This window comes from Protomyctophum parallelum, assembly GCF_964188405.1.
Source record: "Protomyctophum parallelum genome assembly, chromosome: 17".
Lineage (NCBI taxonomy): Eukaryota > Metazoa > Chordata > Actinopteri > Myctophiformes > Myctophidae > Protomyctophum > Protomyctophum parallelum.
Genome location: NC_139719.1, coordinates 14,237,709 through 14,250,448, shown reverse-complemented (window position 1 = coordinate 14,250,448; position 12,740 = coordinate 14,237,709). Strand labels below are relative to the sequence as shown.

Here is a 12,740-nt window from a genome sequence, read left to right as displayed (position 1 = left end):
GCTGAACCTAACCCCACATTGGTCACAGTGGTAGGGCTTCTCTCCTGTATGAATTCTCTGGTGAAGTTTGAGATGACTGCTCAGGCTGAACCTAGTCCCACACTGGTCACAGTGGTAGGTCTTCTCTCCTGTATGAATTGTCTGGTGACATTTGAGACTATTGCTGTGGCTGAAACATTCCCCACACTGGTCACAGGTGTAGGTCTTCTGTCCTGTATGTATTCTCTGGTGACTTTTGAGATGACTGCTCCGGCTGAACCGCTTCCCACATTGGTCACAGTGGTAGGGCTTTTCTCCTGTATGGATTCTCTGGTGATCTTTGAGACTATTGCTGTGGCTGAACCATTTCCCACACTGGTCACAGGTGTAGGTCTTCTGTCCTGTATGTATTCTCTGGTGACTTTTGAGCTGACCGCTCCGGCTGAACCACTTCCCACATTGGTCACAGTGGTAGGGCTTTTCTCCTGTATGGATTCTCTGGTGATCTTTGAGATAATTGCTGTGGCTGAACCGCTTCCCACATTGGTCACAGTGGTAGGGCTTTTCTCCTGTATGGATTCTCTGGTGATCTTTGAGATTATTGCTGCGGCTGAACCGCTTCCCACATTGGTCACAGTGGTAGGGCTTCTCTCCTGTATGAATTCTCTGGTGACTTTTGAGGTGACTACTTTGGCTGAACCGCTTCCGACATTGGTCACAGTGGTAGGGCTTCTGTCCTGTATGAATTATCTGGTGACTTTTGAGATGACAGCTCCGGCTGAAGCGTTTCCCACACTGGTCACATTGGTAGGGCTTCTGTCCTGTATGAATTATCTGATGTTTTTTTAGAGTAGTGCTCTGGCTGAAGCTTATCCCACACCGGTCACAGTGGTAGGGCTTCAAGCCTCTATGAATTATCTGGTGTTGGTTGAGATGACTATTTCGGCTGTTGTTATGTTTAAGTTGGGCAGGACAGACATCTGGGATGGAGAATGAGGAGAGAGAAAAAACAGTAATATAATATTTTTTTAAATAACATGCAAGCTGTGTTGTATTACCAACTGCCATGCAGTTATATTAAATGGTAAATGGTAAATGGTGCATTTATATAGCGCCTTTATCCAAGGCGCTTTACATAGATTGTGCATTACATTCACCCATTCATACACCGATCGCGGCGGAAACCATGCAAGGTACCAACCAGCACATCGGGAGCAATTTGGGGTTCAGTGTCAGTGTCAGTGTCTTCGACATGTAGACAGGAGGAGCCGGGATTCGAACCGCCGACCCATGGATCATTGGACGACCTGCTCTACCTCTTGAGCCACAGTCGCCATTACCAACTGCCAACTGCCATGCAGTTAGCGATTGGCCGTTGGAACATTCCTGGCCTGCCTGATGACTGCAGCTATCGTTCTCTCTCACTCTCACATGCAGGCATGCATGCACACGCACGCACACACACACACACACACACACACACAGACACACACACAGACACACACACAGACACACACACACACACACACACACACACACACACACACACACACACGACTCCGAGATGAGTTCCCATGGCATCGGGTGCCGGCAGAGCAGGATATTGGCCATGATGCACAATTCTTAACTTTTTCCGCACATCGTATACCCAAGAAGTAAAGGTCCCCCCCTCCCAGATGCTGCTCTCAGATGTTTAATTGATTTCACTGACAATAGAATCTAACTGATGGGTTGAAACAAGCGTTTAAGTCTCTTATTTTAGTCCGCCTGTGGTCCGCCGTCCACATGCACAGTACTGCTTCCGTAAGATTGCATTGGCTAAACACGGCACAGGCTGACTAGATAAGCCATCTGAGAGCATGGTCCGGGGGGGGGGGGGGGGGGGGGGGGGGGGGGGGGGGGGACCTTTACTTTTCGGATACGATGTACATCTGATTTCTGTTGAAGATTAAATAAAAGTGTACAACAGTGCCATAAAAAACATGCACATACCTATTCTTTTTTTTTGAACTTTGTTTTTATTCAAAAGTTTTCTTTTTTCTTTACACCAAATAATAAGAATAATCAAACACAATTAAAACATACGAATCAATGAAAACAAAAACAAAAAACTGAAGAAAGAAACAAAAAACATACATAAAAAGAAAGAAAAACAGCTTGACATAACTACTATAGTACAGCATTTCCAAGTTGAGCTAGGCAGGAGAGGAACTGGAGACATGACTCACAATACACTTCAGAATCAATTATATAAAAGCATTTTTGTTTTGTTTTGACACAACCACTTCATGACACTTTTACAGACCCAACAACCTCTACACATATATTGAAACACCCAAATACAATATCACAGAAGTCCATCTAAGTATGAAACTGTCCATTTTTAATTGTAACCTTGCGGTCATTTCTTCCATTATATAAACCTGCTTCAGTCTCTGCTTCCATTGGGTTATAGTAGGTGGCTTTATTTCCTTCCAATTTACTGTTATCATCTTCTTAGCAATCAGTAAAAGTATCCTTAATATGTAACTCCATGCACGCACCTCCTCTGGTATAATACCAAGCAAACATAACTCAGGACCAAAAGGAATATTCAACCCTAAACATTTTTCGATTTCCTTATTAACCTCTTTCCAAAACCTTGAAATTATTGGACAGTCCCAAAAAATGTGTGTATGGTCCCCGATTTCCCCACAATTTCTCCAACACAATTCTATGGATGGTGTTTTCACATATGAGGAGATGACCAGAGGAGTATTGAAAAACCTAGTTATGAGTTTCCAATCGAATTCCTTCCACATCTGGCTATTTATTCCCTTGTGGCAGCCTTCACACATGTCCTCCCAGGTTTTGTCTTCAATAATTATATTTAGTTCCAATTCCCATTTATCCTTAATGTACCATGTGTTTTGAGAAACATCATCCAGTGCTTTATATAAATTGGAAACATGTTTTTTAGTCGGGAATTTTTTTTCTGCAATACCAATGAAGTACATCTCAATATCATTTGGAGTCTTACTAACCAGCTCTCTCTCTCTATGGTCTGTGATATAATGTCTTATCTGGAAGTACCTGAATAAATCACTTGAAGGGAGTTTAAATTGCGTCTGGAGTTGAGCAAAAGATTTAAAGATCGTTCCGTCAAATAACTGGTTTATGGTTTTAAGCCCCTTATCAGCCCAGCGACTGAATCCAGTATCGCTTATGGATGGCAAGAAATCAATATTGCCCACTATTGGCATTGCCCTTGAAACTGACCCTGGTCCCCACAATGTTTTCTTAACTGCTTCCCACACCTTTAACGTATGCTTTATCCATTCATTTCCTATTTTAATTTTGTTTTTATCCATTGTTTTTTTATCAAGGAAGGGTAATGTTGACAGAGACACCCCTTTAATTGTGCTCTGTTCTATTTGGTTCCAAACTGTCTCTTCATCATTACTTATCCATGCTACAATTGCAGTCAACTGAGCCGCCCAATAGTAGTGCTTTAGATTGGGAAGGCCTAGGCCTCCCCTATTTTTTGGCAAAAGAAGTGTTTTGAGCCTTATTCTGGGCTTTTTATTTTGCCAAATAAATTTAGATATCATTCGGTCCAACGCCTTGAAGGTGGAGATGGGAACTCTGACAGGCAAGGACTGAAACAAGAACAGAAGTCTAGGCAATACGTTCATTTTCACCGTTTCAACTCTACCCAATAAGGAGAGAGGAAGAACATCCCATCTCCCCAGGTCATTTTTAATGGCTCTAATTAATTTTGTATAGTTTGCCTCAAATAATTGTGTAGGATTTGGTGTAATTACAATTCCCAAGTATCTAAACCCTTGTTTAGACCAACGAAATGATACATCATTGTTTAGTTGTGTAGGCCAGGACCCAGAAATCATCATTGCCTCTGATTTGCTTTCGTTAATTTTATAACCTGAGACGGAACCATAACTTTGCAGGCATTTCATGAGTGGGGGTATAGAGAGAATTGGATTTTTTATGAAGAGCAAAACATCATCTGCGAATAGCGCCACCTTGTGGACGAACCCTCCATCATCTGGAATGCCTTGGATCTGAGTATTTCGGCGTATAGCTTCAGCTAAACATTCTATGCTGATTGCGTAGAGAATCGGGGATAATGAATCCCCCTGTTTTACGCCCCTCTCAACCCTGAAAAAATCTGAACAGTGACCATTAACTCTAATTCTTGATTTGGAATTATTATATAGCAAATTAATCCAAGAAACAAATTCTTCTCTGAAACCCATTTCCTTTAAAGTCTCTTCCAAGAAGAGCCAATCTAATCTATCGAACGCTTTGACACCGTCAAGGCTAAGAAGCATCGATGGGTCTTTATCCCTTGCAGCTAGTGACTGTATGTTTAATGCTCTCCTGATATTATTTGTCCCCTGTCTTTTCCATATGAAGCCCGTTTGCTGGGGGGATATTAATCGTTTAATGTACTTTTGGATTCTATTTGCTAATATAGAGGTTAGTATCTTGTAGTCCACGCACAGAAGACTGATTGGGCGGTAACTAGAACACTGTATGGGGTCTTTTCCTTCCTTATGTAATACCGTTATGATGGCCTCTGACCATGATTTTGGGGGATCCCCTGTCAATAATACAGAATTATATAATTTGCATAGCTTGGGAGAAAGTTCGTTTGCAAAAACCTTGTAGTATTCCCCTGAAAAACCGTCTGCTCCTGGAGATTTATTATTTTTTAAGTTGGAAATTGTTTCCCTTATTTCCTCCTCAGTGATGCGTTTTATTAGTTTGGATGCTTCCCCCTCTGCCAATTTATTTAATTCAAGGGGTCTCAAGAATTCAATGATCTTTTCTCTTTTAAATTCTTGTTCTTGCCCCTTGTATAATTGTTCATAAAATTTTGCAAAGGCATCCGAGATCTGCTTAGGCTGCGTTTCAACCAGGTTGGTTTCGGGGTGTCTGATTTTAGCCACAGCGCGACCAGATTGGGCCTTCCGGAGTTGAAAGGCCAACAACCTGCTCGCCCTATTCCCCATCTCATAATATTTTCTATTAGTATACCTAAGTGCCCCCTCGGCCTTGTATGTTAATAGCTCATCTAATTGTTTTCTGGTTTCTTTTAATTCTTCCAGTGTTTTCCCATTCCCAAACTGTTTGTGTTCTTTTTCTAGTCCTTTTATTTTGTTTTCCAATTCTTGTTGTTTTGCAAGCCTTTGCTTTTTTATTCTCGCTCCTATAGAAATAATCTTCCCTCTGATTGTGGCTTTACCTGCATCCCAGACTACTGAGGGTGAAACAATCCCATCATCATTTATAGCAAAGTACTCCAGAATGGCACCCTTTATTTCCTCCTTAATACTAGCATCTGATAATAATGAGGTATTAAGCCGCCAGTACTTTAAGTGGTTAACTGACTCAAAGCCAACTTTCATAGAAACTGGGGCATGGTCTGAAATAGTGATCTGTCCTATAGTGCATTCTCTGATACGAAAAAGATCCTTCTTTGACACACAAAAGTAATCCAACCTAGAATAACTGCCATATACTTGGGACATAAATGAAAAATCCCTTTCATTTGGGTGGAGATGTCTCCATGCATCTACCAAGCCTAACTCCCTCATCACGTTTGTTAAACCCATGGCCTTCTTGGATAGAGTTTTTGTTGACGACGGTAGTTTATCCCACTTATTACTCAAAGTACAATTCTGATCTCCTCCCATGATTATAAACCCCTCTCCTTTATCTGCAATTAATGCAGCAATCTTTTTACTAAACAGAGGGCAATCTTCGTTCGGGGCATACACATTCAAAATGGTGACCTTTATGCCTCCCAGTGTCCCAACCACCATTATATACCTGCCCTCTTTATCCTGGAAGGTTTGCTCATTGCTATAATATACAGATTTACTGAATAAAATAGCCACCCCTCTCTTCTTACCACCCGCATACGACGCTCCGTACACTTGATCTACCCACTCTCTTTTAAGTTTTGAGTGTTCGATCTCAGACAAATGAGTTTCCTGTATCAAAGCCACTGAGCACTGCATTTTCTTCAATTGACTAAGTATCTTTTTCCTTTTTATAGGGTTGTTGAGACCCTTTATATTATAGCTAATAAAATTTAAACCTGCCATATTTTTTGCTTTTCATTTTGACATGCCTCCCCTCCTCACCACACAAGCCCAACTCTGCCCCATAAACACACACAATGAATACAAGCTGTATAAACACTGAAAAATAAAAACAACAATCAAAATTCCCCGTAGAATGCTCCAACCCAAAAACCAAAACACACAATAACACCCCTTGGAACACCCTGGGTAGAGAAAAACACTCTTGTTTTGCACAGAGTGCAGCTGCAACGGGCCACCTCCTGATGTCGCCCTCGTCCCATTGCTCGATTCGCATATCTCTTAGAGCATGCATTGGTCCCCCTCCTCTACCCCCACTAAAACCTATCTGAAATTAAGAAAAGAGGAATACTAGGGATACTTAGCCCCCCCCCCCCTCCCTCGGCAGGCACCCCCCTTGATGATACTGAAATAAAACCATATTGAGGATATTCCCATGTCTCGCTGTCCCCAAAATACACTTGTTACCCAACATATATTTGCATGATTATCATTAATAACCAAACCAAAATGATACCTCTGTATTTAGCCTGCCGCCCCCTTCATATATTATTCACAAACTCCACATCAGTCAAAATGAAACAAAAAAAACAACTTAACAAATCCTTGTGGACTGACCTTCATTTTTACACATTCTATCTACCCCCCCCCCCTCCCACATTCCCACCCTCTCCCAAAGCATTCCCCTATATTCAAATAATAACCATTGCCTTAGTTTTCTTTTTCTTTTTTTTTTTTACCTTAAGTTCTTATTATACTAACAAATGTTTCAATTCGTCGCAACATCCCTTCAAATGATACTGACCTCCAGGACGTTCATAGATGTGATTCAGAATATCTGGATACCTCTCTGTCCTAGACGTCCTTGGCTGGGATACTTTAATGTCCGTTGCTATTCTTCTTGGTCGTCATCTTGAATGGTGGGTCTGTTGTCATCGGGATTCAATGGACTGCATTTTTTTATGGCTCTGATGTCCTCCAGGTTCAGTTGACGGCTCCTTCTTTTCCCTCCTTGTGTCTTCCACCCGTCCTGCGCCAGCTCCCTGTCGAACATGTCTTGTTCCTCTGCATCCACGATGATTTCAAACTGCTTCAGTGTCTCTCTAGCATCCAGTAAAGATGGGAAGACCTTCTCCCCGGTGTCCAAGAAGATCTTTATTTGGGCCGGGTAGATGGTGCGGGCTTTGATTTTCTTATCTTTCAGCTTTTTAATCACTTCCCACACTGCCTTTCTCTTTCTTTGTAGATTCTGTGAATAGTCATGGTCAAATACCACTCTCCTTCCCTCATACTGGATGTTTCCCTGTGACCACGCTTGCGCCAAGACTGTCTGTTTTACCCCATAGTCAAGGAAGCGAATGATTATGGATCTCGGTGGTGCTGTCGGCTCTTTCGGTTTGGGCACAGTGGCTCTGTGCACTCTCACCACCCTTACGGACAGTTCTTCTTCTAATTGCAAATTTTCACACAGGAATCTTTGTATAAAGCCAGGCATATCATTCTTTTCTGCGTTTTCTTTTATGCCATACACACGGATGTTGTTTCGACGTGACATATTTTCCATTTGGTCACACTTAGCAGCTAGGCTGGACTCCTTTTTGAGCAAGTAAGCTAATGCTCTGTCATGTAGCATGCTCCTGTCTTCTGCGTCACTTACTCTTTGCTCTGCCGTAGCGACTCTCTGGTCCAACATGTCCATCCGTTGTTTTATTTCAGTCATGGATGCTTCCAGTCTGCCCAATGAGGTCTTTGTGTCCCTATAAAAGTCACTGTTTTCAGCTCGGAGCTTCCGCAGCTCTGTTAGCATCTCAGACTCCACGTTCCCTCCAACTGCCATGGCTTGCAATGATTCACCGGTTAGCTTTAGCTGCGTTAGCTTCAGCTGCCTTGTATTTGGTCTTAATTCGGACTCCTCTGTGTTTCCTTTGCCCGAACTTTTCGTAGTCTTGCCTTTCACCATTCTTTGACGACCATTTCAGTATATTTTCGTATTCATTTGTTAGGTTTTGATTAGTTTTAAGGCTATTTTGTAAATAGGTTCAGCGGAGCTAGTCTTTCACACGTCTACCTCGGTCATGACGTCACCGGAACCACCGCACATACCTATTCTGTGTAACCTTATCACAGGCTGCTTCAACATGGCTGACTGGTAGATCTGTTCCTTCTCTGACACAGCAGCGGAAAAGCTGCTGGACGACATCTCTCTTAAACAAAAAAACAATAGTTCATCTCCTTTGGTCCATTCTGAAGGTTGACATTTGAGGCCCGCTTTTACCACTTGACGTTACTCTGACGTTACTACCCAGGTCCTTTTATGGTCATCATGAGGTCAATGACTCGACTCAGTCCTCTGCTCCGCTTACTGACTAAACTGTGCCAGATCAACAATGGACAATTCTAACATAACCAGGCCCAACCCACCCTCCACCCACTCTTCACTCTCCTCCCACTATTGACTCTCCACCCACTATTCACTCTCCACCCACTATTGACTGTCCACCCACTCTTCACTCTCCACCCACTCTTCACCCACTATTCACTCCCCACCCACTATTCACTCTCCACCCACTATTCACTCTCCACCCACTATTGACTGTCCACCCACTCTTCACTCTCCACCCACTCTTCACCCACTATTCACTCCCCACCCACTATTCACTCTCCACCGACTTTTTGACTTGTGTATCCTTGTGATGTGACTGTGACTCTGCTACAGTATAATTACACATAGGCCTACATGACATACAATTATGTCCAGTTCATTCACACCTCCTATTTACCAAGCCTTTTATTTTCATATCAAGGCCCATATGTATTCAGCATTTGAGCCACGGACCACCATGAGATTCAAATGTTGTTGGATACGATTTTATCCACAATTCCATGCTGTATTGATGTGGTACCATAGGAGAGATAACAGGCAAACATTTATCAAACTAACAATTCTTCTACATTATCTAATTGTGTAGACTTCGAATGCGTTATATTTTCTTTTGTGTGTTTGTTGTTGTATTGTTTATTTCAGTTTTTTGTGCAGTCTGTGTTTTTATTTCTTTACTGCACAGTTGCCCCCCTTTGCCAACTTGTAGATTTACAGTATGTACTGTTCTTTATGAACTTTTAATCTTTTTAACCAATGACCTCTTCCTTCAGGAAAGGATTCCATATAAGCCTTCTGGCTTCTTCCTTTCCTTGCATTGTATGTTTGTTTCTTTGATATGTTATTGTCTATTTTTTGTACCACATGCTAAATAAATAAACCTAAAACCTAAATTAAATAATTCAGATGTTTAACAATAATTTGAGTCATTTTACACTCAATAGTTAAAGATGTATCAAGGATCCATTGGCAAATATGACGTAAGAAAGAGGCAAACATTGTGAAAATGGCCGATCTGCAGGCTCACAACGCCTCACAGTGCGAGATAGGTGTGTCAAAAAATCGATTCGAATTAGAATTGATTAGAACTGTTTTTCTTATTCCGGTAATTCAAATGGTGGGAGATCTAAGGTCATACTGTAGGTCCCCATACCACATTTGTTCCTTGTGAGTAACATATGCGTCTGCATATGTGTATTGAAGTTTTATTTCTGGTGGTCAAACGGTTCATGAGCTATTCCTGTTCAAAGTTAGCATTTTTGGCAGAAGAAGAAGAACAAATACAACTAGAAAAAGTGCCCTTCCGGGCACAGGTCTCCACCAGGTTATCCACAGATCCGTGCAGTTAGAGGTAAAAACACTTTTCGGCCAGTTATAGCGCCACCTTGAGGCTGAGTTGAAATTGTTCATGTGGCATTTCGTCCTCAGCCTAGTGGGAATGTGGGTGCACAATTTCACGGAAATCACGCGATGTGTTCATGATTTGCAGCATTTTGTTTGAAACTGAGCACTCCTGTGAACTTTGGAAGCCAATCTTAACCAATCAGGATGGAGTCTGATAAATCTGAAAGACCCGTTTCGTTGAATGGCTCTAGAGAGACTGTGTACCAATTTGCGTGATGTTTGGACAAAATCTGTAGGTGTACTGTGCAAAAACGTGTTTTGCACAAAGCGGCCTCCTGGTGGCGCTATAACAGGCCGTTCTGGAAAGTTTGGGGCAGAGGTTCATGGTTGGCATCCAGGGAGTGTGTGTGCAAAATATGGCATTGAAAAACTTGTTTTGCACAAAGCGGCCTCCTGGTGGCGCTATAACAGGCCGTTCTGGAAAGTTTGGGGCAGAGGTTCATGGTTGGCATCCAGGGAGTGTGTGTGCAAAATATGGCATCGACCGGGTTAACGGTGGCCGAGATTAGCTGTTCACGGACACACACACGGACACACACACGGACACACACGCGGACGGACGGAGTGCAAAACATACTCTCCCCACATGCCTTCGGCCTGGTGGAGTTCTTGCCTAAATGTAAGTCGCTCTGGATTAAGAGCGTCTGCTAAATGCCTAAATTGTAAATTGTAAATTGTAATGAGGGACCATTAGCCCTTCAGGCTTGGTCCCTTAAAAAGTACTGATATGGAATAAATCCCATGATGACAGTAGATGAAGAATGTTTAGTCCTTTTATTGTTCTGCCATGTTAGCTAAAGTTTTCATCCTTCCTCTGTCCAATTTATACCACAGTTGAACCTTAGATACAATAATTAAACGATCTAGCTGATGTCTTGCACAATCAGCTATATCTCAGACCAACATGTGTAGTCAGCCAAACTCTTGATATTTCCAGCAACACAGTCTCATTCAACTGGTCAGCCTGACCTCCTGACCTCCTGACCGGGGCTTCTCATTTCACGGTGGATGTCCTAAAGCTGGCGGCTGCAGCCAGCTGGTGGCATCGAGTTACACACACAGTCAGAGAGAGTGAGAGGGAGAGGATCTATTTAACTTCCCGTCTCGTAGTGTCTTACACGGTTTAACTGAACAAAACAACATCTTAACATGCAACAAAATAAATTAAACTAAAACCCCCAATCAACCAGAATGCTCTCTGCTTTGAGATGCGGGAGGGGCTGGGGTGCAACCTTTCCTTAAACTTTTGACCGTCAGGGAAGGGGGGAGGGAGGGGGATAGTTAACACTCAGCCACACACACACACAACCTGTAATTTTACTATCTCTTCTCTCTAGACTAAAACACAGTAAAACAAAACAAAACAAAGCATTTCTATTCCTCTTATTACGCATATACAAGTAATCATGGTTCTATACCAAACAACAAAAATGATCTCATTCATTTCAACAGTTAATCACCACTAAACCGTCAATTTCTCAGTGGGCCTGTTTGTGGATCTTCAAAAGTCCCCGTTCCTGCATTAAGGTCTCACACTGGATCCGCCCCGGCCTCTCACGCGACCTGCCCCAAATCTCCCTTCAGATATGTCACCTTCGACCCTTCTCCCCTGGGCACGGATGCCCTCCCAGTCTTGATGGGTTAATCCAGTGAAAGGTGGAACAGTTCTTTTTTTGAGTGGAGAGAGCAGGGAGAACATTTTTAATACTGCCTCATAAAAAGCCCAGACAGTTACATAATGAAGTGCCGTTATGAATCATGAACGATTCTTTCTATTTTTAGGATTTTAGGTGAATGGCTCTATACCAAGGTTTGTTACATAGAGCCCCGCCCCCACTATTCTATATATATTTCAATGGAAGTTGCTCGCTGGTATTTAAAGCACCTGGAAGAACACCCTACTTCCACATTTTCTCAATTTGGGCACCAAAATGTGGCGCCCCAAAATGCGGAAGTGCTAACTCGCCTGAACACGCCCGAATCGATTCATGAACGAGCCCTCTGCGTTAAACCTGCATGCAGCTGCGCGCTTTTTTGCTTTCGACAGCGACAACGTTTCTTCTCCTCCTTTTCTCTCACCTCGTTGTAGTGGTGCTTCAAGGGCCACTGCATCTGGAGGTCCAGCCAGGGGCCTCAGGGTGACGGTTCTCCTCTCTCCTTCTCTGTAGTGGTGCTTCAAGGGCCACTGCATCTGGAGGTCCAGCCAAGAGCCTCAGGGTCACGACGGCAACTGGGGCTCCTGGTCCAAGTCCAGCTCCTGTTCCAGGACGTGCGGGGGAGGCGTGCGCTCCCGCAGCAGACAGTGCAATAACCCCGCGTGAGTAATGATATTGCACGCACGCACACGCACGCGCGCGCACACACACACACACACACACACACACACACACACACACACACACACACACACACACACACACACACACACACACACACACACACACACACACACACACACACACAATGACGTTCATGATTGTTGAGTGTGTGTGTACACACTCAACAATGACTCACAATCATGAACGTCATTGTCACATCACAGCAGGGGGAGCTCAGGGGGTTATGCCAATTTTTTGCAGATTAATCTTCATATCAGCGCTTGAGTGAATGCACGCAACTGTTCCATGATGTGACACATGCTATAGATATGCATTTTCTTGTCTGCATCCTTATTATTATACATTATACGCTCAATATTGAGGTACAACTACAACATGACTCATAAAATAGGCCACAGAAGACGACGACATCTGGTTGGCTGAGGTAGACCGGCGTCTCTTGAACCAACGGGCACATCTTTTTATTTCCAAAGGGACCACTTAAACCCCTAATGCAAAACTATTGCGTAACTAAAAATCCTAGAGGTT

At 43.0% G+C, this 12,740-nt stretch overlaps 1 protein-coding gene across 3 annotated transcripts in view; it reads left to right on the top strand.

Annotated features, from left to right (window-relative positions):
• The window catches only part of adamts14 (ADAM metallopeptidase with thrombospondin type 1 motif, 14), a 97,036-nt gene that overhangs the window by 62,197 nt on the left and 22,099 nt on the right, over window positions 1–12,740 (top strand). For all 3 annotated transcript variants that reach the window (XR_014570615.1, XM_083788201.1, XM_083788200.1), the window contains exon 11: window positions 12,042–12,190. Coding sequence is in view for 2 of the 3 variants with exons in the window: in XM_083788201.1 (XP_083644327.1) it covers window positions 12,042–12,190 (149 nt within the window). In the remaining variant the exon portion in view is untranslated. The remainder of the gene's footprint in view (window positions 1–12,041; window positions 12,191–12,740) is intronic.